The 27,500-nt window shown below is 49.2% G+C and overlaps 3 protein-coding genes and 2 non-coding genes across 18 annotated transcripts in view; 3 read left to right on the top strand and 2 right to left on the bottom strand.

Moving 5' to 3' along the window:
* The window catches only part of tpd52l2b (tpd52 like 2b), a 20,189-nt gene extending 13,582 nt beyond the window's left edge, over positions 1 to 6,607 (top strand). For 3 of the 9 annotated variants that reach the window (XM_005933211.3, XM_005933208.3, XM_042225070.1), the window contains 5 exons: positions 1,709 to 1,810; positions 2,426 to 2,452; positions 2,988 to 3,032; positions 4,204 to 4,252; positions 4,607 to 6,607. In XM_005933211.3, the coding sequence (XP_005933273.1) occupies positions 1,709 to 1,810; positions 2,426 to 2,452; positions 2,988 to 3,032; positions 4,204 to 4,252; positions 4,607 to 4,693 (310 nt within the window). In that variant the 3' untranslated portion in view covers positions 4,694 to 6,607. The remainder of the gene's footprint in view (positions 1 to 1,708; positions 1,811 to 2,425; positions 2,453 to 2,987; positions 3,033 to 4,203; positions 4,253 to 4,606) is intronic. The other 6 variants (XM_005933212.3, XM_005933209.3, XM_005933214.3 and 3 more) reach the window with 3 other exon arrangements.
* A 693-nt stretch (positions 6,608 to 7,300) lies between these two features.
* On the bottom strand, positions 7,301 to 7,372 carry trnae-cuc. Its single transcript has one exon. It is a non-coding gene; the product is annotated as a tRNA-Glu (tRNA).
* Positions 7,373 to 7,533: 161 nt separating this feature from the next.
* Positions 7,534 to 7,615, top strand: trnas-aga. The gene has a single exon. It is a non-coding gene; the product is annotated as a tRNA-Ser (tRNA).
* Positions 7,616 to 8,490: 875 nt separating this feature from the next.
* ppdpfb (pancreatic progenitor cell differentiation and proliferation factor b) lies at positions 8,491 to 11,705 on the top strand. Its single transcript, XM_005933217.3, has 5 exons — positions 8,491 to 8,758; positions 10,001 to 10,095; positions 10,179 to 10,256; positions 11,087 to 11,180; positions 11,260 to 11,705. Exons 2-5 carry the CDS (start codon positions 10,041 to 10,043, stop codon positions 11,372 to 11,374), a joined length of 342 nt encoding a protein of 113 aa, XP_005933279.1. The 5' UTR covers positions 8,491 to 8,758; positions 10,001 to 10,040; the 3' UTR covers positions 11,375 to 11,705.
* A 3,914-nt stretch (positions 11,706 to 15,619) lies between these two features.
* On the bottom strand, positions 15,620 to 25,790 carry LOC102314601. 6 transcript variants are annotated; one of them, XR_316493.2, is made up of 4 exons: positions 16,831 to 16,991; positions 16,331 to 16,747; positions 16,068 to 16,226; positions 15,620 to 15,943 (listed from the first exon to the last, which is right to left on the bottom strand). XR_316493.2 is itself a non-coding variant. In XM_042225089.1 (4 exons), exons 2-4 carry the CDS (start codon positions 17,537 to 17,539, stop codon positions 15,840 to 15,842), a joined length of 255 nt encoding a protein of 84 aa, XP_042081023.1. In that variant the 5' UTR covers positions 17,540 to 17,580; positions 24,856 to 25,701; the 3' UTR covers positions 15,620 to 15,839. The 6 variants fall into 6 exon arrangements, 4 of the variants coding, with proteins under 4 accessions (XP_042081023.1, XP_005933268.1, XP_005933269.2 ...); XM_042225089.1 differs by lacking the exons at positions 16,331 to 16,747; positions 16,831 to 16,991 and adding exons at positions 17,485 to 17,580; positions 24,856 to 25,701 and having other exon boundaries at positions 16,131 to 16,226; XM_005933206.2 differs by having other exon boundaries at positions 16,335 to 16,747; positions 16,831 to 16,986.
* Positions 25,791 to 27,500: the final 1,710 nt, after the last annotated feature.

Genomic DNA, 27,500 nt, shown 5'->3' with positions numbered 1-27,500 from the left:
GGTGATAAAGCTCGAGGCCTGGAGTTCCCACCCCTGGGTTACAGGAAGTGTTATTGAAGCTGTGATGGTGGGTTGAGAAAGAAAACTGGAACCAAAAAGCAACAAACTCAGACCTGTGTGCTCGTTTCCAGCTCCTCATCTTTCTTCTTGGGTTGTAGTAGAGTAGCTTTGCATGATTCACAGTTTATCATAATCCTCCTTCATCTTGTGCTGCTCCTTGGTGGAGGTCAAAGGTCACAGATGCTGCTTTGCCTGATGACCTAATGCTGCGACTGCTTTTCCAGACTGACTCAGTTTTCCTGTTGTTCCTGGCCGTGCGTCCTGGCTGACGTTCAGAGTGAAGCCGGCGTGGAGCTGAAGCTGTCGGCCGCCCGTGTGTGTGTGTGTGGCTGAGATTTTTGTGCTCCTATTGGTGGACCTCACAGAGGCCTGGGTCTGGGGGTTACGTTGAGATGCAGAGTAGAGTAGCCGGGGATCGAACCACCAACGAGCCGCTGGTCCTCCCGAGCTGCAGCTGTCAGAGCTGTTACTCTAAAAATGTTTTTTCCCCCCAAAAGTAACCAAGTTACTTTCTGCAAGTAACAATCCAGCTCTGAACTTTTCACGTGCTTCAATCGTGCTGCTGCGTTGCTGTAGTGTTGACAGACGCCTGCTGTGCGTGGAAGCAGCGAGAGCACGGCGTGTTCTGCTTGCCGTACGCGTCGTCCTGTCCGTGCTGGGATCAGAGGTGTTTGGAGGTAAACGGGAGCTCGACTGCAGGAATGAAAACAAGCCGCTGACTTCCTGTTGTTTTCACAGCTGGTCAGGCGAAGCCGTCGGTAAACTGCTGTTAGGCGAGTTATAGATCCGGTCTCTGATCCATTTGAACTTCAGCCCCTGCATTTCTGAGCTCCTGCATGCGTTTGGCCGAAGAGCCTCCGCAGGTGGTGTGCTGCTTTGTTAGCTGCTGGACGTTTTCTGTCTGGAAGCGTCCTCAGTCTGGACCCGATAAACCTGAGGTTCTTGTCTCGGGACCGCAGATGGACACAGCCGCTGCGAGCTCGCTCTGCGGTCTGCAGGATCAAAGTTGGCCCTTGTTGTTTCGTGTTTGGATGAGAGGGTGGACAGCGACGTACGGGAGCATCACACCTGCTGATCAGTAACATCAACATAAAATCCGTAAAGCGGAGCTCCGCCTTCCTCAGCGCTCTGTTACAGTGACCTCACAGCAGCCATCTTATTGGTCACATGACCTCATTAAAAGGGCTCGGGCAGCACGAACACGATGCCCTTTAAAGCTGTGTTACGGAGGAGGATCCACGGACCGTCAGGCTGTAACATGAGTCTGAGGCACGGACTCACTGCTGCCTCTGCTGGACGCTGTTGCATCTCAGGTCTCTCACATCATCAAACCAGTAGTGTGGCTGTTCGCTGTAACGCGCTCGGCTCGCCGCTGGTCGTGACCAGCCATCGGTCTCCCTGTCATGTTTTCCTCGTGCTGTGAGGCGAGACTGAAATAAGCTCTTCCTGCCGGCTGACTCGTGCCTGCTAACACTCCTGGGTTCTTGTTCCTGTTTCCAGTTTGTTCCAGAGGGAGGACGCTCTGCTGTGTTTAACTTGCTGTGTGTCGCGGCTGGTCTGTGTGAACACTAACACTGGTGCGTTTGTGTGTCTGTGGCGCTGCAGCTCAACACTAACGCCTCTGTTTCTGTGCTTCTCCTCTCTGCAGGTACAAGAAGACTCAGGAGACGCTTTCCCAGGCCGGACAGAAGACTACCGCGGCTCTGAGTACAATGAGCACGGCCCTCAGCAAGAAGATCGGCGACATGAGGTACAGTGCGACAGAGCCAACATGGCCACCGCGCCGGCTCAGCTGCAGGAACAAATGTCAGCGGGGACGTGTGGACCCATCCTTACACCGTCCCCTGCTAGGCAACCTGGTGACGCAGTCTGTGGATCGTTTAAATCAGGTGGTGTGTTGGGTCTGCACGCCTCTCCTGCTGTGGGTTTAGCTCCCCGAGTGACAGAGTGCGAGCACTGCTCGGGCGGCGGCCCGTTAACGTGGCTCACGGCATCAACCCTGTCCCGTCCTCGCCAACGCGCTCTCTGAGCCCCCGCGTTGGCGAGGACGAGGCCCGCCTCAGACCGTCACCAGGTTAAACCCGGCCACGCGTTTCTTCCTGCAGTTCTGACTTCATCTCCGGTCGCGCCCTGCCCACCTGCAGCCTCACTGCTGTGATTGGGTCGTTACCCAGCTTCAGTGCTGAGTGTGAGTAAAGCAGCAGTGTGACGGCGGCCAGGAAACGGGACGCGGCCCCCTCCACTCTGCAGTTTAATCCCTGTAACTCACTGTGTGTGGGTGTGTGTGTGGGTGTGTGTGGGTGTGGGTGTGGCCTCACGCTCTCTCTCTCTCTCCTTCTTACCGCTGCCTTGGTCTGACCCGCAGAGCTCTGCCGTTCTCTAACTCCTTTAGGTAAGCCTCCACATGTTGTCATCCTCACACGGTCAGTCACATGACCTGTAATTATGTAAACGCAACACTGGTCCACTAAGAAGTCAGGTGACCCTTTAAAGTGCTTCAAGGGGACTGCTGTTGTGACTTTGTGCTGTGTCAATAAAGTTGAATTCAACGTTTGTAGTGATGCTAGGCTCAGGTTGCTGTGGAGACAGCTTCATTTCAGTTTGATGGTTCTGTATGTTCATGTATCAGCGCCAGTTTAAAGTGCTGTGCTCTGATTGGCCAGCCTGACAGGAAGACGTTTCGATGATATGAGCTGAAAATAAAGTAAACGAGTTAAAGAAACGACGCTGGGCGTTCCAGCTGTGCAGAGGATGTTAAAAAACTCAGTTCTTTCAGCGTCAGACTGCTCTGCAGGCTGTGACAGCTGATTTAATGTGTGTGCGTGTGTGTGTGTGTGTGTGTGTGTGTGTGTGTGTGCGTGTGCGCGTCACTGCTTCCTGCATTGTAACACTTGCTTTTCTGTCTCTTCTCTTTAACGCATTCAAAGTAGCAACTATTCCATTCGCCACTCGATAAGTATGCCCGCCATGAGGTAACGTAACACACACACCTGTACCTGTCTGTGCTCGCTAACATCAGCTCACTGAAGGCGTTCAAACCTGGGGGAGTTTGTTGTGGGGAAATGAGGTGGAGTTTTTATTGGCTACTTTTATTCGAATACATTTATTCGACTCTGCCGTCAGCTGATCTGATGTTTCCGTGGCAACATGAAAGTTTTTGATTTTAGTTGTTATTGTGTTGACGTTTGACGCTGCGGTGACATAATGAAACTTTGCTGCGGTGGCTGTTTTTCTTTGTTTGTTCTTTCCAGTCGCAGCTCGTCTGCAGTGAAACACAAACGACACAAACATGTGTACATTGTTTGTTTTTATTAAAGCTGCTTTTATTTCATGATTGAATATTTTATCAGGTCTATGACCCAAAACGTCGGGCTGCTGTGAGTCTGCAGATCTCAGAAACTCACATTTTATTCACAATAAAACATAAAACATGACGGGTCTGACCTCAGATCAGTCTTAAAGGAGTCCAGAGCAGATGGCGCCATTTCTCCATCGTGGTCACGTGTGGTTCTCCTCCATGTGATGGAGCTGTAACCTGCACGTGTGGACTGCACGCCGAGCTGCTCGCATACGGCGGTTTCTGGAAGCGTTCCTGAGCCCGTGCACTGATCGATCACAGAGCGGCGTTTGAAGGTTATCGTCCCCGCGCACAGAGATTCCTCTGAGTATGCTGATGATGTCATGTTCACAGTGAGGATTGCTGTAGGTTGGTGAAGCTCTGCCCGATCATGTGACCCAGCTGCTGACAGAATAGAATAGAATAATCCTTTAATTGTCCCACAAGAGGAAATTTGGTTGTAACAGCAGCCAGAAAGACACACAAACAGGACACCTGATCAGCTGATAAATCTTCCTCCGGCTGTTTCTCTTCTCGGTTTTCAGCGTTTTGTCGACCCGTCCCAACTTTGACGCACGTGCTGCCGCCATCAAAGTCAAACTTTATTGAAATGGTTCATTTTCTCCTTTAAATGTTTTCTGCGAATCAAATCTGGATTTATGAGACTTGCAGATCATCACATTCAGTTTTTATTCACACGTCATCCTGACGTTTGGATTTGGCGTTGTTATTAAAGAAATGTGATGTTTGTTAGATTTGATGTGGCGGTGTTATTCTGACTCTAACCTCGTGTCTCTGCTCCGCAGAAACTCTCCAACCTTCAAGTCCTTTGAGGATAAAATGGGGAACCTGAAGGTGAGCAGAGGTCTGTAGCAAAGTTTAGTGTTTGGAGGAAAAGGATCAAAGTTGAACATTGAGTTGAGATATCTGCAGGACGAGCAAAGGTCAAAGGTTAATGCAGAGTTTCACCACAAGGTGGCAGCATGTTCTGTGTCCAGTGTCGATTAGTTTCTTCTTTGCATGTTTTTGCTCACGGTGCTCCGTGAGTGTGGGACAGGAAGTCAGCTTTTCTTTAGTTTCAAGTTTGTGTCTGAAGGAAGGTTTTAAAATGAAGACGAGGCTTTAAACAGAGTAAACAGGAAGCTGATGAAGGGACGCGCTAACCGCATCACTGACCCTCAGCTGTTTCCTCTTCCTCTCTCTCTTCAGTATAAGGTCGTCGGTCAGAGAGGAAATGGAGACGCCGTCAGCTCCCCCACCGACACCACCCCCACTCAGGAGAACCCGTCTTTCTGAACACTCGCTCCCTCCTCCACCACCTCCTCGCCGCCACCTTCTTCACGACCTTAGACTGTACTGTTACCACCTCGTCGCAGAGCCACACCTCCACCTCCACCTCAGCAGCTCGCTCTGTAGCTGGTGGCAGAGTGCACAGCCCCGCCCCCGAGCCCCGCCTCTGTTTCAAACCCATCAATGTTTCAGAGGCCACCCGGCTAAACACCAGGCGCTAAAAGATGTCACCTTCTGAAACTTGACCCCCCCCAAGTGTTCATACTCATCCAAAAAACAAACACGCAAACCTCCTGCGGGTGTAGCTTTGGAGGCGGGGCTTCTGCAGGTGGAGGAGGATTATATGGGCCTCTGTGGGTGAGCGTGCTCTCTTCTTTCTCTGCATTCACACTGTGAGCACACGCTGCACAGCGCCCCCCGCCGCGCTCTGTGTAAACGCAGGCAGGTGTACAGGTTAGCGCTATATACCTGCGAGGATGGGCGGGGTCAGGACCCGGGAACCCCCGCCCTCCTCGACCTTCTCCACGTACACGCACATCCCACCTGAAACCCCCGCTGTGTAAAAAAGCCCTTCAGCCATTTTGTATTCTCTGAACTCTTTTACAGCTTTGCAGACGTTTTTACGTAACTTCTATCGGCGCGTACCAACACGGTAACCAAACTGTCTCCGGTTCACAGGCGTGTCGCTGAAAACACAGCTTCCTGTTTGTGAAACTGGCGTCGCCGTCGGAGCGCAGCCGACGCTTCAACGATGCTTCGCCGCGAACGCTACCTGCTGAATGTCACCGCTTCTCAGTCGGCCTTACTCGCGTTAAAAGCTTCGCCCGCTCTCTGATCCAGCCGCGGGACACGCCCACCCCTCGCCCTTTGGTTTTTCTTCTTCTTCTCTGGGTTTGGTGAAGGACGGGACGCCCGGGTGTTTGTGGTGTACTCACACGGGGCGCGTCTGGTGTGCCGCTTGTCTTCGTTCGGGCCTGCAGAGTAACTTCCTGTACGGAAGCGACCACGCCTGCAGATGAACTGCGCTCACGCCAAACAACAGAACAACTGACTTTTCAGATTTTTTTTCATTATTTGTAAAACGCCATGAAGTACCGTGCCAATCTTTGTTTGTGTGCTTTGCCAACATCACTCCTGCCCGCTACGGGAAGTGCTGACGAGCTCGTTAATAAGACGTCCTGCTTCTGTGGCGTCCGACTGCTCTGTGACAGGAAGCGGTCATTGAGGCGTGCCGCCACGTGTGAGTACACCTGAGAGGGAGACCTGTCATCAGTCTTGCGGGTCTCCGCTGTGGGTGTTTCTGCTGCCCGCGGCTGTCCTGCCTCCTGCGTGCGTCCTTATTCTTTGTGTTGATCATTATGGTAGACGATGAAGATGATTTGTTAGCTGCTTCCTGATTTTCTTTCCTTTGCTCTTCTGAGGTGGTTTCTTCTTTGTAAAATGTCATCAGTTGCCAATCCTGAAATATCTGTTACAGACTCTTCCTTTGTGTCTCTGGATCTCCTCGAGTGTCTCTGCGCTTTGCCAAGATTAAACAAACTCTTGCACACTACAAGAAATACTCCTGAAGTCATTTACTTAATAAAAGAATCACATTTTTCTTATGCACAGGGGAAAGGAGATCGTCAGTGTGAGAAAAATGCGATTTTGAAACTAAATGAATTTTCCTCCTTGAAAGCTGCACATGAGCAGTTTGTTTTGGAGAGTAGATGATGGATGGAGTGAGTGACTTCTTAGTTTTGGGACGTGCAGCACACCACGAGCATGCTCACTGAGGACTTTCAGCTTTATTCGGGTCCGGGGCCTCTCTCATGTAGATCGTTAAAGAGATCAGATTTGGAAGCTAATGGTGAATTAATTAAAAACATTTTGGTTTATTGTAAATGTTTGGATATCAATAAAGCATTCCTTTAAATGAAACGTGCCCTGTGATCTCTTCTCTTCACTTTCACTGCTGTGCATAAAATTACTGACACATCTTTACAATCTGTAAATTGAATAAACATTAAAGTTTGATTCTGGATTTGAGGCTCTCCTTTTTCTGAATTCATGGAAAAGTATTGCTGAATTTAACTGATTTAAATTCAGATGAAGGCTGCAAAGTTAGAGAAATAAAGCCATGACCATCTCCTGGGTTGCTAAATTTCCAGAGTTTAGAGTCAACTATGACACCTGGGCCTGAACAGGAAGTCAGTCTGACGGTTTTTGGGTTTCAATATGCGAAAACGTCAGCTTTTAAAAAAAATAAGCTGCATGCATATTCTATTCTGTATGCAAACAGCATAGGTGACAGAGGCTGAGGTCACCCAAGGTTAAATATGTTTACAGATTTTCGCCTTGATGCATTCTCAATCATCCAGGACAGTGAATCTTTGATCAGTGGTTGTTGATCAGTGGTCATGAGAATTAGCATAATTATGATCAAGGAACTGACCTCCCAGCCCATTGTCCCTTCAGTGGGCTGGTTTCAGTCATTATGCAAATGTACTGTTTATAAGATTTGGGGAAACCTGCAGTCTGCTGAGACTGAAGAAGTCACCTGGATGATGACGAAACGTTTCTCCCACAAAACGCTACGTGTGAATGCACGCTTCGGTTTTCAGAAAAAGTGTGTTCCCTGACCGGGAATCGAACCCGGGCCGCGGCGGTGAGAGCGCCGAATCCTAACCACTAGACCACCAGGGAGAGTTACCGCGAATGGTCACAATCAGGCTTAAATAGTAACGTGAAACAATCATGTTCGTAGTATTAGAGTGGTCACTCTTCCCCGTTCTGTATCACTACGGGTCATATGAGAACCACACCTGTAGAGTGACAGGTGTAGGCGGCGGCACGACTGTAGGTAGGTTGTCGTGGCCGAGTGGTTAAGGCGATGGACTAGAAATCCATTGGGGTCTCCCCGCGCAGGTTCGAATCCTGCCGACAACGAACGTTTTGCACAAACACTCGTTCCTGTTCTCCTACGAACCTGACCACAGACAGGTGAGATAAAGCTGTGCCACTGTCGAGGCTCTCAGATGAGAGACACCTGCATTTAAAATCAGCAGAACTGACCTCAAGTACTACAGTAAAATATGTATATATAGCAAACATGGTAGATAAAATTTAGACATAAACAGTCATAAAAGTATAAACGCAAATATAAAAACTGAGCAAAAAACCTCTAAACTGCATCAGCGTCATGACCTCCTTTTTTCTCCAGTTTACTGAGTCAGTTACCGAGTCACCCCCATTAAACAGGTTTTAGTCATAATGTGGCTGTGGCTACAATGTAGCTGCCATCTCCAGTGTGTGAATGGGTGGATGACTGGATATGTAAAGCGCTTTGGGGTCCTTAGGGACTAGTAAAGCGCTATATAAATACAGGCCATTTACCATTTAGTCATAATGTAGTTTACTGTGTTTTTATTTGTAGTTTTTACTGGGAGTTCTTTTAAAAAAAATGTTTTTATGGTATTGTTTACGTGCTACTGTAAGGTGACCTTGAGGGTCTGAAAGGCGCCTCAATAATACAATAAAATGTATTATTATTATTATTATTATTACCGGCAGAGGGCGCTGGAGGCTGCTGGTAGCGCAGAGAACAAAGAGAAGTGCAGGAAAACGAGCGTCGTGTTAACGGTTACAGCCTCAACGGAAATGAAATGAACGCATGTAAAGTGAGCTTGTACTGAGGCTTACAGGGATATACACGCGCCGGTCTCGGTGTGCCGGTATTTTGTGATGCAAATGTTGAAATTTTGTTTCAGTGATGTTTCCATGGAAACCCGCTGATTCAGCGCTGACGCGACTTCAACGGGGTGTTTTTTTAGGGAAAGGGAGAAGCGGTGAGGGCGGAGCCTTCGTTCGTCCCGCCTCCCACTGGAGTACGTCATGTCCAGTATAAAGGCGGGAGCTGCCCGTTCCTCCGCATACCACAGCATCGTCGGAACTCGCTCGGGCCTTGGAGGGTCACAATTACCCAAAACTTCTTTTCAAATGGGCCCCGTTGCCTAGCGTTCACTCCCCCAGCCTCGCCGACTGATCGAAGTGAGTGCTCCCGAACATCAAGCACGTCTGGGTCCGCACAAGGTGAGGCTACCGGCCGCGACGAGCGGTTAGAAAATGGTGGTTAGCGGTGCCTGTGACGGCCGTTTCCGGCACAAAGTGGGCATTTTCGATGGTTTCACGTTCCCATCTCGTCCCGAAGCCTTTCTGTCCCCGTTATGTTAACCGCTACGTCTCTCTCGGTGTTGCCGTGGGAGCAGCGGGGTGCTGTCGGCCGTTAAAGGCGGATTAATCGGAAACAAAATGTCCTCCGGGACATCCTCCGTGTGCCCCCCCTCCTTCCCCCGGGGTCTTTTCTCCCACCGGGCCGTTTGCAGGGTGACCCCGATGGGGCGGATTCACGTCAAGATGTCGGTCTGCTGCAGTGACCGTTAGTTGTAAACAAGCCCGGCTGGGATGACGTCATTGCCGTGGATGTGTGTACGTGCAGCACGCGAGGCTGCAGAGTGACCGTGATGCTTTCATGTACTGTTATATTGTCTGCAGGTGGGTTTCGCCTCACACTGTTAGGCTGTGTCTAATGTTTTGGCTGCTGTGGCAGGTTTACACCTGTGTAGAATAAAAACAAGATCCTGTGATGCACTCTTGATGTCAGCCTGATGTCTCTGCAGCTGCTCTTTGACGTCAGGCTTTATTGATGAACAGATGATCAATGAGCTGCACGCTCACGTGTCCGTGTAAGCACAGGCAGGCATCATGTTTAAGCCCTTTGTGGGAGGGGATGTTTGGTTCCTAGCTGGCCTTGTTTACGGTGGGACAGGTTCGGGTGTCACTCACACAGCAGAGCAGCCTCTGTGATGGTGATTATTGGAGTAATAATATCTATGGACACAGGAAGTGATGCTTCAGACACTGATGCAGGGATGATTGATGGCGTTTGTGTTTATATACCTTTTTGTTTCCGTAGAGGCAGCGATTGGTCAGATCCTGCACAGATTACACAGTAATCTTTATTTTCTCGTGTAATCCTCTGAATTACAGTAGTAACTGTAATCTGTTATTGGCTTTCTGTTTAATGTCAACAGTGAGCACAGCGAGCAGTGTGTTCATTATCATCAGTGCTTCTCCATCACTGGTGTGTATTTTTAATGGATGCGTGAAGTCCTGCCCACAGGACGATCTGATTGGTTGGAGAAAGAAAACAGAGGAGCACATGTAAACAAACTGTCAGGACATGGTCACGTGACTCTGTCACTGCTTTAATGACTGAAATGGTGACTGCAGGTCATTGGTGTGATTACTTCCTGTTTGTTTTGTCCCCTGCAGGGTTCCATCAGCACAGTGTACAGCGACCAACGGCCCAACAATGGCAGCTATCCCAGCAGGAGGGTCTCTCGTGGCGACCACTGATTACTACCGAAGTGAGTATCGCACGAAGAAGAGTTGGCAGGTTACAGTCAGCGAGGTGTGAGGTGGAGACTAACCCGAGGTTTGTGTCCCGCAGGGCGCATCGGCTCTACGTCCAGCAGCAGCTCGTGTGGCAGTTCGGAGTACAGCGGCGAGGTCATCCCTCACCATCCAGGTCAGTGCACAGTGGGACAGGGCGGGACCGGGAGTCTGGTGGCGTAGGAGCATTCTGTTGCGTTTCTTGTGCCGACATCATGCGGTTTAAAATGCAGCAGTCGGGGCTTTCTGAGATGCTCCACCCACTCGCTCGCGCACTGAGTGAGTTAAGCGGCGGCTCTTCTGGCAGGAATTTTGTGTCCTGAAGCGACGCCCACGTGAGCTGAAAGCAGATGTTTGTCTCTGAGCATGCTCAGTTCTTCCTCAGTTTGGGAGACTGTGGGGCTCAGAGACCGGTCTGATCCGGTTTGTTGAATTACAGCTCATGTGAGAGTGCTGCTCTTCATCACCACAGCACACGCATGTTGCCAGGGAGCTCGCACAGACGCACACACGCTCAGAGTGAACTGAACACACCCAGTTTCCCCTTTCACCTACTTTCAAGAACAGAGCTGGGGGGGTGTAAACAGGTGTGTGTGTGTGTGTGTGTGTGTGTGTGTGTGTGTGTGTGTGATGCAGTCATTTCCTGCTTTCTCTTTTCCTGTTGCCATAGAAACATCTTTGTTATAAAATAACTGACCAGTTTGAAACTCGTTTAAACTTGTGTGAGCGGCGTCGGTCAGTGATCATGTGATCCATCAGCTGGTCAGGCTGATGTGTGAACTGCTTCCGCCTGTAGATGGCTGGAAAAGTCTCAGTTTGATTTCATTGGTTTTCACGTTTGTGTTCAGAAAGTTTGACTTTTTCTTGTGACCGAGGTTAACGTCGCCGCTGTGACGGCGGGAAGCGCAGCAGTCCTTTCACGGTTAAACGCTGCTGTCGTGTCTGAATGTTGGACTCTGTCCACAGGACTGCCCAAGCAGGACTCCGGCCACTGGTGGTCCAGCTTCTTCTTCGGGAAGCAGCCGGGGATGACCCCACTGACTGAGGAGGCGCAGCACAAGTATGGACACACACGCACATAAATAAACTTTATTAGCAGCGATGGTCTGAGTTGGTTAACGCCGCTCTCTTCCTGGCAGGGCGGGGATCTCTGGTGTGGTGACTAACGGTCAGATCACCTGTGTCGCCCGGGAGATGGTGATGCAGCGGCAGGCGAGCGAGAGCAGCGACGCGGGAAGCCCCGTCTCCTCGTGATCCCGCGGTCTCTCTCTGTCTTCGCCACCACACCTGATTGGGGGGAATCGAACCATCAGCCAACGCTAGGTGACGGGAGGAAGTCCCGTTTACAGCCTTAGTTTCTTTTTTTCCTTTTGTACGTGTCGTAGTGTGGCTGCGTGTTCTGTTCCTGTAACCTCACTTTTTAAATTAATGACCAAAAATAAAAAATAAAAGCAGCCGATAAGCTCTGTTTGTTTTTAACATTTGTAATGTGTTTGTATTCAGCCTGAAGGTGGCGCTGCCACAGGCTTTTCTTAACCTTTCTCACTTTGTCACTGCAAACGAAATAAAGTCGAGTGCATCCCGACGCTCTGTGTGTTTGTTCAGCCTCCAGGTGACATCAGGGTGAGGAGGCGACGCTTCATTGGCCTCAGTACAGGACGGACAAACACCTCCTGCTCCTCCTCAGGGCGATAAACTCAAACCCTGATTTCATAGAAACTGCTTCAGGATCAATAACACGTCACCTGAAAGCCCGCAGCACTGCACGTTATTACTGTGACATCAGCAGCAGCCTCTAATCTGTCAGATTAACAAATAAACGCCACACGTGGAAATCCTGAAGCTCTGATCAATAATGTCCAAGTCACGCTCCAGCAGATTAGGAATTACTCAGATTACTGTAGCTGGATTATTGCTGATCAGGTGCGAGTGTGGAGATCAGCTGACTGATCGTTCATGAAGCGGTGCTGTGGGCTCATCTTCGTCACACAGCTTCAGTCACATGAATGATGAAGACTTTATGACATCATCAGCTACGTTTTCGTTAAACGATGGAAGCTTCAGCGTGCGTGAGAGGATGGAGGCTCAGGATCGCACGCAGACAGGCCCAGGTTGTTTTGTGATTAACTGCTAGTCTAAAAATGATTTACTGATTTAGAAATATTTAATGTGTTTGTCTTAAACTTTCACCCATCGAAGTACAGATTCCAAACACGTATTTTCGGGCGGTTTAGAGGGGCCTCACTGACCCCCATGAATATCCTGTGTCAACTAGCATGAACAGCTGGTCACGCCTCAGATTTACCTGACAAGGTGAGGTCTCTGAACCTCCTACCGACAGGTAAAGTGAGTCTGTGGAGCAGTGTTGGTGCTCAGGTAAATGAGCAGCTTTCATCCCTTACCTGGGCTGTGTGAGTGTGAAGGCAAAAGTGTGTCACATGACGTACGTGTGATGAGCTGGACTAAGGCCAGAGCGGGCACAGACTCGGTTTGTGATGAGGAGGCCTGCTGGATGGAGCCATCCGTCCTCGGTGTTTTCAGATCAGATTAAGAGTGCTGGCTGTCACGGCGATAGCCTCCATCTTTTATTTACAGTCTGTGGTTAGGCTGAGGGTGAAGCGGTCCCGCTGCGTGGAGAAATCTGCTGGTGACGGCGGCAGAAACCCTGACGCAGGCTTTTCTGGCCGGCAGTGAAAGGTTTGTGTGAGCGCTGCTCATCTCTGCGCGTCTCTATGAAACACAGGAAAGACAAACAATGTTCTGCTCCGCCGCACCGAGGCCTCATTTGTTTCCATGCTGCACTTTTTCCAGGTCACCGGCTGCTTCGAGGAGCCGGGCCGGGCCGTGGCTCCGCCTTTCTACCAGGTGAGAGGAATCACTGACTGCACCGTTCATTCATTTTATTATCAAACTGGGCATTTTAGTCATGTGATGCAGTCATGTGACCAATTAAACAAAGATAGCGGAGTTCATTATACAGCAGTTGTTTTGTTTGACAGCCCTGTTAAAGATTAATGTCAGTCTGTAGGTGCTCCAGCTCTTCTTCAAATTCTTTCATTCTCACTCGCTTTTGCAACTTTATACTTTTGTGTTGTCGCAGCAACAACTGCACCTCATTGTTAGTCTGTTTAAAAACTCGCTGCTTTTCCTCCACGTTTCAAAGAGCCGGAAATTAAATAAACGGCAGACAGCCAAATGAGGCAGGTCGAAACTCGTTTCACGCATGCGCAGGACTGGAACGTAAGCGTTTTCGACCGTTTCAATGTAGACGCACAACTCTGTGAAAACGACTGAAAATAGTAGTGTGGACGCGGAGCGTTTGCAGACGAAAACACCGTTTTCAAATCTATCCGGGACCATTGCTGTGAGTCACAGGCTGCGTCCACACGCACACGGGTATTTTTGAAAGCTGAGATTTTCCACACGTAAACGCAGAAAAGAAGGAAAACGCTGCTATGAACATGCCAAAGGTGGCGCTAGATTCCTAACCATGTAGAAATGTTGGCCAATCAGAAGTCCAGAAGCCTCGGTGGGAAAAAGTAAACAAAGCTGGGGCATAGAAGCAGAACCGAGTCGTATGTGTGGAGGGACAGTAACTGTGTGTATATGTAAGCATTTAAACACTGCAGAGAGTAGAATTAACAGTATTGTAGAAATTCATTTCACCGAAACAATAACGTGGCGCACAGTGTGACGTCATAAAAGGCGCACACTTTTGACGCTGCGTTTTCTCGTCCACACGTAAATGCAAAAACGGAGTTTCTAAATATCCACCCTGGCCGGAGTTTTTAAAAATCTCCGTTTTCAGTGACCGAAAACGCCGTTTACGTGTGGACGGAAGGTGCAAACGCATAGAAAAATCTGCGTTTTCAAAAATACCCGGGTACGTGTGCACGTAGCCACAGTGTGAGTCACTAAAAGCCAAGGATCCAGAATTTGCTGCGCTGGCTGCTGGGCTCTGTGGGGTTTTATCTGTACTAGATGCACCTGCTCCGTGTCGTTTCTATCTCGGACTTTATGTCCTCTACAAGAGTTTCTGCGTTTTTTGCTGGTTCTTCAAATGTTCAATAAAAACATGTATGCTAATTCATAATGAAGAAAGCTTTGTAACTATCCCCACTAGTGAAGACTGTCATTTCCACACCTGGTGAAAGCTCGCTCAGCTGTTGCACTTTATTTGATTTCATTGTTGGAGCAGATTGAGACGTAAAGCTCACACCGGAGGCCGAATACCTGATGAAATATCAGCGTCAACCCGATGCGACGGGGAAATGTCTACCTGTCTGTGCATACCTGTAGACACCTGTCACTGGATTTATAAATTACCTGCAGAATCACGCGTGTGGAATTAGTGTGATAATCGTCACACATGCAGTCAGAACGTGTAGATTAAAGCCCTCGTCACAGTTTGCACATGTGGCCTCAAATATCACAGGAACTAAAACAGGAAGTGAGACGAGCTTCTGTGGCCGTGTGGGGCTCTTCATCCGGGCGTCCTGCTCTAACATCACCATCACTTCACCAATTTCACATTTTATTCACTGAGACCTGTAAACAGCGACAAAACCATAAACCAATCAGGAACGAGTTCACTCTTTGGTTTGAGGAACCATTTTTCAGACCACGCCCATCTTTTAGCCATGCCCTGCTCCTGGTTCTGGAGGGTCACTCAGTGGTCGTGTCCAAATTCATGGGCTGCTTCCTCCTGAGGCCGCATTTGTGGACCGATTACGTCACAGCGACGCGATGAAGGCTGTCCAAATTCGTAGACTCCTCTGAATGCAGCCGACAAATGCGTCCTCCTTTTCCACGAATTTGGGGTCGGGTGTGTCCTTCGTGGCCCACGATATCCCAGAATTCATAGCACGGCCCAGCCAAACTCCAGTTTCCAACGATGGCAGCCGCCACTAAGTTTTAAAATTACTCTTATTAATCTTTCTGGGTCACAAAATAAACTTTGAACATATTTTCAGCTGTGTAAACTTCAAATATCTGCTCAGTTTATCAAGACATCGCATATTTGCAAAAGTGCTTCGACGTTTTCGGAGACATCTGTTACCCACCAGCTCGACAGCTAGCCATGAGCTCGAGGGTCACTGATGCGGCCGAGAACGGCACAACTCCGGCACATCATGTTCAGATCACCGCGGACTTTCGCTGCTCAGGTTAAACGTAATATATAAGTCACTTAGACAACCTAAAAATGTTATTGTTGGACTTTTTTCAGTGTTTTGTTTGTTCGTGAGTAAATCGGTTTGGCTGAGATTAAAGTTATTAGTTTAGATAAAATAAAACTTTATTAATCCATCGGGTGGTTTTCACACAGCTGAATAAACATCAAACAGAAAACTGATTAAACAGACGTGTGAGACGGTCGAGAGTTTCCTCCAGTGTCCTGTTATATTTTAGATAGCAAGGAGCAGACGGCCGAGTTTATTAAACTCCACCCACACAGCGGTGACGCTAATCAGAAGGCTGGACCGTCCAATTTCCCCAGCCTCGTACTTCCGGCCTACCCGACCTTCTGAGGACCCGCCCATGTAGACCGCGAAGGCCGGGTCCTCAAGAGGATGCAGCCCATGAATTTGGACACGACATGTGGTTCGTTTCCTGCTACGGTGAACTCAGGGGAGGAGCTTGTCCCCGGGGGATCGCCGCCCTGTTATTAAGAGTGGACGTTCACAGGAACGACCTGCAGGGTGAGGTGCGCTTGTTTCATCTACTTGGCTCTGTGGTTGCTTGGTTTGGAGGTGGAGGAGGAGGAAGAAGCGCTGAGGATGATGCTGACCCATAATCCTTTGGTTCCCACGAGACCCGGCAGTCCTGAGAGGAGAGAAGCGAGGGGGAGGGCCATTAAAGCATTTAAACAGGTTTTAGTGCAGACGCCTGCTCTGCTCCGCCCTCTGTGCTTCACACGTGAATACATTGAAAACTGGATTTCTACAACCTGTAGCTGTTTTCTGGCGTGGTGTTGGAGGATCAGTTTCAGGCGTGTTCACTGAAGGTTTACCTGGAGCTGTTTCCACGGTAACCCAAAGCGTGGGCAGTCTCTGCTTGTCCTGACAGCCGCGTGCGGGCTTGGTGGGTTCTGGACTCGGCGGTAGACCTGAGGAGAGCAGACAGACGGGTGAAAACCACGTTTCGTGCGACAGAACCGACCAGCTGTTCTGAGATTAGTTTGGTGTCGGTGGTGGAGTCCGTCATTTTTACCCACGGCTGTCATCGTCACCCCGTGACCCAGGCGAACAACGTGGACCCGCGCTCTGAATCATGTGGCGTCGAAGCGGCTGAGCATACTCAGTGTGGATGTTTTCTCTCTGCTCACTGATCCAAACACACTGCTGCAGAGGAGCAAAGCGTCCGTCCTGCTGCCTCAGGCGAACGTTACCCTCGTTACCCTCGACTGTTTTTAACCCGTGACACATGACTGAGTGAATATTGATGCACACCTGCTCTTCTTCTGCTTTGCTCATTTCCTGTCTCACGTTAAACACAAAGTTTCTGATGATGAGCTCAGGTGGCTCTGAACACTTCATCACACCTGCAGCTCGAGAGAGGCAGCCAATCAGAAGAGCCGTCGTTGCTGCTGGTTTGTCGTTGTATAACAGGATGAACTGGTGCAGAAAACTGAATGAAGACAAATGTTTGTTTTACATGCAGGAGTTTGTCTAGTGGGGTCAAAGGTCAAAGATTCAGAACATGGTGCTCACTTTCCAGAAGATGTTTGTTTGCAGTTATCTTTATTCTGAGCACGACCAGGACGCATGCACGCCAACACGCCAACACACCAACACACCTTTGTGCCACATAAGAGATTTACCATCACAATGACTCACAAGTTAAAAATACAACTTACGGTGTGTGTGTGTTATGTGTGTGTGTGTGTGAGAGAGAGACTGTGTGTGTGTGTGTCTGTGTGTGTGTGTGTTATGTGTGTGTGTGTGTGTTATGTGTGTGTGTGTTATGTGTGTGTGTGGTTGAGGTGTGTGTGTGTGTGTGTGGTGTGTGTTTTGTGTGTGTGTGTGTGTGAGTGTGTTTTGGTTGTATGTGTGTGTGTATGTGAGTTGTGTTGTGTGTGTGTTGTGTGTGTGTGTGTGTGTAGTGTGCTGTGTGTGTGTGTGTGTGTGTGTTGTGTGTGTTTGTGTGTGTGTGTGTATGTGTGTGTGTGTGTGTTATGTGTGTTGTGTGTGTGTTTGTTGTGTGTGTGTTGAGTGTGTGTGTGTGTGTGTGTGTTGTGTGTGTTGTGTGTTTGTGTGTGTGTGTATGTGTGTGTCTGTGTGTGTGTGTGTGTGTGTGTGTGTGTGTGTGTGTAGTGTGTGTTGTGTGTGTGTGTGTGTGTGTGTGTTATGTGTGTGTGTTCATACTTCGGTAGAAGTGGTTTCGGGCGAGCACGCAGGCTGGAGAGTTGACGCTGGTCATGGTGGTTCAGGGTGGGTTTGCTGACCTACAGGATCCACAACCTGCAGACAGACAGATGGAGGTCAAAGGTCAGATCCAGTTTGAAAGGTGTAAATAATGTAACAGAGGCAGGAACAGAAACAGGATGAAGTCAGGAGGAAGTAGAAGAAATGAATACAAGCAACAAACCAGAATAGAAAACTGATTTATTGGAGCACCCAGACTCCCTGAGCATCGTCTCCCCCGGGATGAATCTCAGAGGCCCGTTTCCATCGGCACCTCGACTTTAAAAGCAGTGATGGAGGGGGGAGGCTGTGATCGATAAACTCTGAGGAGCTGAGCGGCTGCACACTGTGCCTGCAGGAAGTAGGAGCAGTGCTGACGTCCACGTGTTGGTTTAATGTAGCGTCTTAAGGGGAAGATGCAGGAGTTTGGGTCTGACTCATTACTCCTCACGAGAAAGAAGCTGTTTCCATGACGTCTGCTTATGTTGGTGATAAAACCTCATACCGAAATGAAGCTTATGAGCCTTTATCACCGCTTTGAAGCTTCTGTGCTGACATGAGACAATGTGCTCACAGTTCAAATGTTATGGAAAGTAATTCAACTTTTTTGGGTTTTTTATTATTGTGTGTGTGTGTGTGTGTTTTGTTGTGTGTGTGTGTGTGTGTGTGTGTGTGTGTGTGTGTGTGTGTGTGTGTGTTGTGTTTGTGTGTGTGTGTGTGTGTGTGGATTTAATATCCAGCACAGGCTTACAGGATGAATCTGCTCACATGCAGCCAGCTGCCCCGCAGAGGACGACGCCACGTAAACTGGAGGCAGGACTGTGAGAAAAACTCGACTTACAGCAAACCAAAGACCAGTCAGAGGCGCATCAAACCAGTATTCAACCAAACATCTGTCACTGGTGTTTCCGTTCAGCAGCAACTGAGAGCCTGAAAGTGACATCATCCATACGTGGGAGAGAAACAGGAAGCTCACTGCGGGCCTCAGTTAATGAGTCAGCTGGAAAAATTCATAACTTCAGTTTTTCTGATGATCAGATACGTTCAGCGTTAATGTTCGACCTTTGTAAATGTTTGGTTTGCAAAGACCTCTGGGGTCAAAGGTGGCATCAGCGTAATGTCAGCGGCTTGAGGAGGAGGGCGGAGCATCCGAGCTCAGCCTCACACTTTGAGTCAGCTTAAAAGGCTGTTAGCGCGAGCAGCTATTTCTGCTATAGGTGGACAGCAGAGAGGAGCCCCCCCCTCAGGAAACGCTGATGCCTGAGTCAGTGTGACCTTTCACCTGAGCATGGGCGTAGGAGCTTGGAGGGGGACGTCTTTGCCATGTTTGTGTTCCTGGTATTCGTGTGTACTCTGTGCTTCGACCTTGTTGAAATACATCTGCCTGGAAACCTTTGGAGGTCATTCAGTGTAATGTGATTACTTTGGCAGGTGTGTTTTCCTGATAAGCTGAGGTCAGAGTCGTAGACCGGAGGCCGGTGTGTTTGCGTCCTCGTGGTGTTCAGTGGCAAGTCGACCTGTTGGTCTTAGATAAGTTCCTTTTTTTGGTTACAGAAAATATTTGCTGTTGGAGGACTCTGGACTGGACGCTTATTTTTAAACCCGCCGGCTCCGGTTTGGCCCTGTGGGTCCTTTACAGTGAGCTCACATGCAAACTTCCAGACACTTTATCTGCACAGATGATCTTAACCTGAAGCTGTGACGCTGCGTGGCTGCGGCCCACGCTAACATTTGTACACAAATCACTGAAGTTTGTAGATTTTAAAATCAGAGCTGTTACTTTACATTCAGCTGTGTTTACTCTGCAGAGCGCTCAGCGATTCTATCAGCTTGACCAACATCAGCAAACACACAAACTGTGTGTGTGCAGCTGAAGGTCCAGCTGGTGTATCTGACTGAGAGGGAAACAACGGAGAGCTCAGAGATGCAGACAGATCAGAAAGGGAAGCAAACGCAAAGCTTACATGCGACGTAGAATCACACGTTGCATCTGTGTATGACGCCTTTTGATAAATGTCCTGCAAAACAAACTAAGGTGCACAAACTTGTGTTATTCAAGTGTTGCATGATGACACTGGGCAGTGTCCCCCTGGACAAACAGGTCAGCTTTCATTAGTGTGGTGAATCCACAGGAAGCTCTGTGTGTGATACACCGTGGAGCTCCTGCTCACAGTCAGGTCACAGCGAGTGTAGCAGGGATGAATTGATCATATGATGATGCTGAGATTCAGTCACTGAACTGCATCTTTATTAGGGATGGGTACCGGTATCGTTCTGACATAAACTGTAGTAACCAGACCGAAAAGCAGCGCACATTTCGGTGATTTATTTCCCCTGAGATGTCACACACTTTGTATTCTGGCCAATCATTTTACCTTTCGAGGATAGTAGGTGGGGCCAGGTACGTACGTTCTTTTAGAGCAGAGCTACAGATTAAAAATGCCCAAGGCGAAGCGGTCAAAGTCTGGCTGTACTTCACAGCAAAAGATGCAAACTCAGCAGCAACAAGTGCTTTAAGCTGATACTGTGATACTGTCAAAGGAGGTAACACCTCAATCCGATGAAACACCTGGCGACGCATAGCGTTTTTTTTAAAAGCCGAGAAATGCGCCGTATTTGATAGCTTGCTGCGAGACCTCACACCGAGCACATCTACTGCGGGTGTGGTGCCTGTTATCGGACCCGGAGTTAGCAACATCCCCCAAAAACCCGAAGAGGAGAGTCCTGGCCCCTAGCCCTGCCAGTGTAGCAGAAATGATGAGGATGATGATGCAGCAGCAGCCGTTCTTCTCTGCGTGAGTAGCTTAATGTTGTTCGTGTGTAATTTACGTTGAGTAGGCTAACCACGTTATTACATTAATGCATGTAAGGTGAACTAGCAAACACCATCATAGCTACATGCGGCTGTCTTCTTGTTTGATGGCAGATACTCCCTTCACCCTGGCCAAAAAGGCTAAAATGACCAAAGAAAAAGAGGGAAACAGCTGAACATGAGAGGTTTTTCGACAAAGTTTGTGTTTTTCCATTGTTTAAGCACTGCTTCCAGCCAAGAGTGATACCATATATGCCCCATAGCTGCAGAAAAGGCTAACATTGTTATCTTTTTACAAAAAAACAGCTAAACATGAGAGGTTTTTGGACCAATTTTGTGTTCTCCATTCTTTAGGCACCGGTTCGAGCACCGTTTACCGTTTCAAAAGTACTGGTTTGGTACTGGTATCGGATAAAAGCTAAACGATACCCATCCCTAATCTTTATACCAGCTGCATGCAGTCCAGTCTAAAGACGGTGTAAACTGTGAGTGTAGGAAATCAGCTGTGATCGCTGTGAAAAGTGTGCTGTGATTCTTTCCCCACGCTGATCTTAGCGTCCCCCCTCCTGTTGAACCCACTGTGGCTGTTCTCGTTGTTTCGGTGTGGAGGGTCACCCTCCAGAACAGAAGGCTCTGCCTCCTTTTGTTTCCAGCGTAGTCGGCCCGTCAGCAGGCCCGGGTCACAGGACCTCAGGGACCTGCCGGGACATGTGGGGGCGGAAGCCTCTGATACAACCTGGTGCTGTCCAGTAAAGCCTCTTTACTGCACTGTGAAACAAAGCAGAAGCCGTGCAGCTGCGTGAAGATTGGAGTCACACGTGGGGATTTTGTCAGAAACAGCACTTTGAACAACGTGCAGCAGCTCAGGGAAGGTTTGCACAGCAGAAACAACCAAACGTGGGAGTAATCATTTCCCGTTCAGGACGTGACACAGTGCAGCTTAGTTTGGCAATATCTGTCCGATGATACAAACAGGAGCAAACATGGTCACCCAGACTGAAACAAGGTCAAAGGTTATGTAACGTTCCTAACCCTGGATTCTTCCAGGTGTCTCCTTTATCCCGGACGCGCCTCTTTCTGGAGCTCAGAGCATTTTTTTCAGTTTTCCTAAATAACAGATTCCAGCTGAGAGCATTCTTTAGAGATATCACTTACATTCAACACAACATTCGTTTGTCGTGCACTAATAGTATTTTATTATCATGTAGAGCACAGCCGTCCTTCAAGGAGCAGCTTTTACTTTTGACTGAGTCATTTTTCACTTTCAGTATTTATGACACAAGTATCTGTACTTCCACTGAAGGGAGGACGGGCTGCCCTCTGCACAAGTAGGGGAAAGTGTGTGTGTGTGTGTGTGTGTGTGTGTGTGTGTGTGTGTGTGTGTGTGTGTGCTGTGTGTGTGTGTGTGTGTGTGTGTGTGTGTTGTGTGTCTGTGTGTGTGTGCGTGTGTGTGTTGTGTGTGTGTGTGTGTGTGTGTTTGTGTGTGTTGCTGTGTGTGTGTGTGTGCTGTCTGTGTGTGCGTCTGTGTGTGTGTGTGTGCGTGTGTGTGTGTCTGTGTGTGTCGTGCTGTGTGTGCGTGTGTGTGCGTGTGTGTGTGTGTGTGTGTGTGTGTGTGTGTGTGTGTGTGTGTGTGTGTGTGTGTGTGTGTGTGTGTGCGTGGTTGTTCTGTGTGTGGTTCTGTGTGTGTGTGTGTGTGTGTGTGTGTGTTGTGTGTGTGTGTGTTGTGTGTGTGTGTGTGTGTGTCGTGTGTGTGTTGTGTCAGGTGCGTGTGTGTGGTGTCTGTGTGTGTGTGCGTGTGTGTGTGTGGTGTTGTGATGTGTGTGTTGTGTGTGTGTGTGGTGTGTGTGTGTGTTGGTGTGTGTGTGTGTGCGTGTGTGTTTGCGGTGTGTGTGTGGTGTGCTGTGTGTGTTGCTGTGTGTGTGTGTGGTGTGTGTGTGTGTGTGTGTGTGTGTGTGTGTCGTGTTGTGTGTGTCTGTGTGTGTGCGTGTGTGTGTGCTGTGTGTGTGTGTGTGTTCTGTGTGTGTGTGTGTGTGTGTGTGTGTGTCGTGTGTGCGTGTGTGTGTGGTGTTGTGTGTGTGTGTGTTGGGTGGTGTGTCTGTGTGTGTGTGTGTGTGTTTTTTTCTGTGTGTGTGTGTTCTGTGTGTGTGTGTGTGTTGTTGTGTTCTGTGTGTGTGTGTGGCGTGTGTTGTGTGTGTGTGTGCTGTGTGTGCTGTGTGTGTGTGTGGGTGTGTGTGTGTCGTGTGTGTGTGTGTGTGTTGTGGTCTGTGTGCTGTGTGCTGTGCGTGTGTGTGTCGTGCGTTGTGTCTGTGTGTGCGTGTGTGTGTGTGTGTGTGCTGTGTGTGTGTGTCGTGCGTGTGTGTGTCTGTGGTGGTGCGTGTGCTGTGTGCGTGTGTGTGTGTGTGTTCGTGTGTGTGTGTCGTGTGTGTGTGTGGTGTTGTGTGTGCTGCGTGTCTGTGTGCGTGTGTGTGTGTGTGTGTGTCTGTGTGTGTGTGTGTGTGTGTGTGGTGTGTGTGTCTGTGTGTGTGTGTGTGTGTTTTGCTGTGTGTGTGTGTGTGTGTGTGTGTGTGTGTGTTGCTGTGTGTTGTGCGTGTGTGCTGTGTGTGTGTGTTGTGTGTGTGTGTGTGTGAGTGAGTCGTTGTGTGTGTGTGTGTGTGTGTGTGTGTGTGTGTGTGTGTGTGTGTGCGAGAGAAGCTGAGGTGGTGACAGGAGGACACTGAGCATGCTCTGAAGCCTGAGCTCTTGGTCCTACCTGATAGAAGCAAGAGAAGGTCAATACTCGAGTATTTTACTCGAGTATTCTGTCAGTGAAGCTTTACATAATGAAGCTGAGTGTTCGGAGGCTTGCAGGGAGCAGTGCACACACACGGATCTCATTACTGGGAACTCTGGTCTGTGTACCATGAAGACCAGCAGGAGCAGAGGTGAGTGCTTGCTCCAGTCATTCAGGCTCCGCCGGCTCCCTCGAGCGTTCAGCGTAATCTCCTGGATGATTTTAATGAGCTTTCTGCTCCTTGGCTTCTGAACGTGGACACGTTCTTCATCCTCCTCGAGGCGGCAGCGATTCTCACGTTTTCCCTCTTCGGTCTCCACCAGCTGACTGCAGGTTATCCACATGAAAACCAGCTGTTGTTAACAGGACTTCCTGCTGATTCAGGAAACGGCTCCGTTAATTCTGACCGACGACACGGCGGCGAGGAGATCTGCCCCGTCAGAGAGGCCCGAGCAATAAGGCCTCGGGATGCAGATTACAGCGGTGAGCCGTAAATCCCTCAGAGGTCGCGTGCCTCGTAAACACAGCCCTCATACTTCACAGCAACCGTTTGCTGACCGGGTCGGGGTGACGCACAGGTGAACTGTCCGTGTCACCGCTGCCTGTTTAAAGCCGAACAGCTTCAGACACAGAACTGGGAAACTGCACAGCAGGATAACGACTGCCTCGCTTTCTGCAGCCGATCTGCCTGCTGATGATTCATGACTTCCTGATTAATACCAAACGCAGCGGTGTGGGAGAGGAACAAACGGTGTGTGGGTTAAAAAAACAGGAGACGGGGAGGCAAAAGTGTCACATTAAGGACTGAATTATTAATGTTTCTATTAGCAATGAAACTAAAGACAAGCTGTTGTCACCATTTAAAGCAAAAAGGAAAGTTTTAAGCCTAATCTTAAAAGTAGAGATAGTGTCTGTCTCCTGAATCCAAACTGGAAGCTGGTTCCACAGAAGAGGGGCCTGAAAACTGAAGGCTCTGCCTCCCATTCTACTTTTAAATCCTCTAGGAACAACAAGTAGGCCTGCAGAGCGAGAGCGAAGTGCTGTAATAGGGTGATATGGTACTACAAGGTCATTTAGATAAGATGGGGCCTGATTATTTTGTGTGGGAGGATTATTTTCCTCTGACAGGTGGGTGATTCTGATCTTGGTCACATGGTTTTTATGTTTTTGGCTCAGCTGATGAAAACAAAATGAGCTGAAGTGGTGAAACAGAAGGGAGGGGCTGAGTGCTTCGGAGCCCAGAGATCTGCAGCTCAAAGGTTAAATGACGACCGTCCTCTAACCTCTGAGCTGCAGATTTTCTCCTTCAAATCTCAGCGTGCTCGTTCGCTGCGTGAACACACAGTTTATCGTGCCAACAAAGCAGCCGTGTCACCAAAGACACGCTTCAAACCTGAGAGATCAGGACTCGAGTTTATCTCTAGGCCTTTAAATATGGAGAGTTCATATTTTTATCAGGTTTAAAGTGCAGTGGGCTGATTCCAGTCTGCAGAGCTGGCTTCTCTCAGTTTGACAGACACACTCAGGCCAAGTTTCCAGGAAAGAAAAGCTAAATGTGACCTTCTCGCCTCTCTTAACGTCAGTTTCCTCGTCTTGCGTAATCTTTGCAATAACAGTGTCTTTGTTTTGTATCCTGGCAGTCTGCTCTGTGTCAGTAACACGACGCTGGACCGTGACGCTGACTCACAGGATGAACACGATGTTATTTTGGAAAGTGAGCATTATCACAGACAACTGAGGGAAGTCTTACCGTCACTTAGTTTGCTTATACCGAGGCTCCTCACATCACACGGATAAATCCGGGACCGTGAGCTCTGGCATGGTGGTGGAGGATGGAGGTGATGGCGTTGCTGTGTGTCGCCCTCGGCGGGCTCTCTGCGCTCACACTCAAACACGGTCACTCCTCATTATCTGACACCTCCTCTCCTCCCTCCACCCCTCCCTCAGCCATCCTGGTGAATCTCTTTAACTTCCTGTTGCTCTGCAGCAGTCACCACCTCACACAGTCACAGCACAACCCACACTCAGTCTGTCCAAGCAGAGAGCACTCATCTCACCTGCACAGGTGCAGCAGCAGGGTTCCCAGGTGGTGTCCACAGACCACTGCTCTCTGCCACCTGTGGTACATCCCCACCTGTGGAGACGAGGACCCAACGCATGGAGCTGCACGGTGCCGAGCACAGCTCGAGCTGAAGCATGCCGGACCCCCGCGGGGCGACTCCTCTGGTCAGGCTGTATGGAACGAACGGTTTGATGGTGGCTTTCTGTTTCAGGTGTGGCTGAATCAAGTGTGATGAGGTCTGTTCACCATTAAAATCATTACAACATTCGTCAAATCACAACAGTCACCGTGAGACGCTGTAAGGTAAAGAGCCTCCAGTCATACAGAGAAACCCCAACAAACAGTCAACAGTGGAAAGGAAGAATCCCCATCTGACAGGAAGAAACCTCGGGGGGCAGGTTTGTCAGTTTCTGACAGAATCAGGACTCCTGATTGGTCCTCGGCTCCCGGCAGAGATGACTCATCAAACCAAACCAGCGTCACAGTTTCAGGATTCAGCGGAAGAGGCTGAATGACTTTATTATTTCTACCTTGATGATTTCTACCTTCTACAGTCCCACTAACACCACTGTGAGGCCCACGGAGAAGGCCGTGTGACGGACAGGAAGTGAGCGAAACAGCGGATTTATCCCCCTGACCGAATGCTGCCTCTGCTCTCATTGGAGATCTGAACAGTTTAATAAAGAAAGAAGTGCCTCACATTGTGAAACAGCAAAGCCATCCTGTCCGAGGCCGTGGGGAGGGTCTGTGTTCGGCACATTAGGCTAAGCTCCTCCTCCATGCTGTGGCTCAGGGTGGAATGCGAGTGGGCGTGTTGGCTTTGTGGAGCCGAGGGCCAGCGGGTTCACGGGCGGGAGTGCAAGGAAAACAGCGGTTGGCGGTTTTCCCGGTCAGACGTTGGGCACTCCTGGAGCACATGATCACTGTGTGTGTGTGTGTGTGTGTGTGTGTGTGTGTGTGTGTGTGTGTGTGTGTGTGTGTGTGTGTGTGTGGGAGGGAGGGACTATTTCTGGAAAAGTTGCTCTAATTACTGTAAATAGAGCTCACAGTAATGTTGCAGACTGACATGCTGGCCTGAGGTCAGGACACTGAATGATCCTGATGATGATCCTCCGGTTGGAGGGCGCGTCCCAACAGAACTCTTATTCCTGTGTTTAATAATCTGAGCTGGTGCAACGCGCTCAGGGTTCAACCTGACGCCTACAGGAGGAGCGGGTGATGCAGAGGCGCCTGTGACCCGTCTCCTTTAAAGCTCCGTCACTCGGAGTTTCGCTCTATTTCTACCAGCCCTGTGGATGAACTGGGTTAACGGGGCGTGCACGCGCAGCGCTGACCGTGTCTGCTGGAAGTTTGTCGTGTTGGCGCCGCTGTGCTTCTATAACTCTCCCAGCGCTGTGTGAACTTGAGCTGCGCAGCGTGTGAGAGCGGAGGATGCCAGGCGTTACTGACCCAGTTACCTGCAGCAGATGTAACAGCACTGATGGAAACGGCTCCTTACGCACAGAGCGCTGCGCCCCGCTTTCGTTTCATTAAAACATCAAAGAGCAAAAAGATTCAGGTTTGATACCTGCGGAGTCAGAGCCTCGCTGCTGCACGCGCTTTAGCCAGGCTCCAGTCTCAGAATGAAATAAGAATGATAAAGCAAGTAAAATGTATTTCTACAGATCTTTATAAGACAAGATGCTGTTACAAAGTGCGTCACGTGGGAATATAAAAGCATATCAAATAAAAACATTTCACAGGAACATTACCCTGACGCCTGTCTAACAGAAGTGTTTTAAGCTGATTTTTAAAAGAAGCCACAGAAGCGCGATCCCTCGTTTTCAGACGGGTCCGTGGACTAATCAGGAGAGCGCTATCAGGGGATGTCCGCTTTGGAGAAGCGCAGTGATATCTGTGAGGGCCTCACCTCATACAGATATGAACGTAAACGTGAGGATTTGAAACTGATACCTGTACCCAACTGGAAGCCAGTGCAAGGACTTTAACATGGGAGAGATATGGGAGAGCTTATTACTGTGGGTTAAAAGCCTTGCTGCAGCATTTTGGATCACTTGGGGGAAGGAAGCCTTAGACAGACAGGAAAAGAGTGCGTCACAATAGTCTAACCAGGAGATGAAGGCGTGGACTAGCATCTCCATTTCACCTTTGGAGATGAGAGTCCTGAGTTTAGCAATAGCCCACTTAGATGAAAAAAGCAGCAGCGGGTCACAGGCTTGATATGAGCATCAAACGGCGGAGATTGATCAACAATGATCCCAAGATTCTGAGCGGCGGCTTTTATCACCGCGGTAAAGTGAGACGTCATTTGTGAGCCGCAGTCAAGCCAGCCG

The sequence above is a fragment of the Haplochromis burtoni genome, unplaced genomic scaffold, assembly GCF_018398535.1.
Source record: "Haplochromis burtoni strain Fernald_Lab_line unplaced genomic scaffold, NCSU_Asbu1 Contig_159, whole genome shotgun sequence".
Classification (NCBI taxonomy): Eukaryota; Metazoa; Chordata; class Actinopteri; order Cichliformes; family Cichlidae; genus Haplochromis; species Haplochromis burtoni.
This window is presented reverse-complemented; position numbering and strand designations above follow the sequence as displayed.

What these genes read in the sequence shown, in the direction of transcription:
- ppdpfb (XM_005933217.3), top strand. Translation starts at nt 10,041, where the DNA reads ATGGCAGCTATCCCAGCAGGAGGGTCTCTCGTGGCGACCACTGATTAC. An exon ending in GACCACTGATTACTACCGAA is followed by an intron (nt 10,096 to 10,178) that starts GTGAGTATCGCA and finishes TGTGTCCCGCAG; the next exon opens with GGCGCATCGGCTCTACGTCC. An exon ending in ACTGAGGAGGCGCAGCACAA is followed by an intron (nt 11,181 to 11,259) that starts GTATGGACACAC and finishes TCTTCCTGGCAG; the next exon opens with GGCGGGGATCTCTGGTGTGG.
- LOC102314601 (XM_005933206.2), bottom strand. Translation starts at nt 16,943, where the DNA reads ATGGTAAATCTCTTATGTGGCACAAAGGTGTGTTGGTGTGTTGGCGTG. An exon ending in ACGGGGTGACGATGACAGCC is followed by an intron (nt 16,227 to 16,334) that starts GTGGGTAAAAAT and finishes TGCTCTCCTCAG; the next exon opens with GTCTACCGCCGAGTCCAGAA. An exon ending in ACGCCAGAAAACAGCTACAG is followed by an intron (nt 15,944 to 16,067) that starts GTTGTAGAAATC and finishes CTCTCCTCTCAG; the next exon opens with GACTGCCGGGTCTCGTGGGA.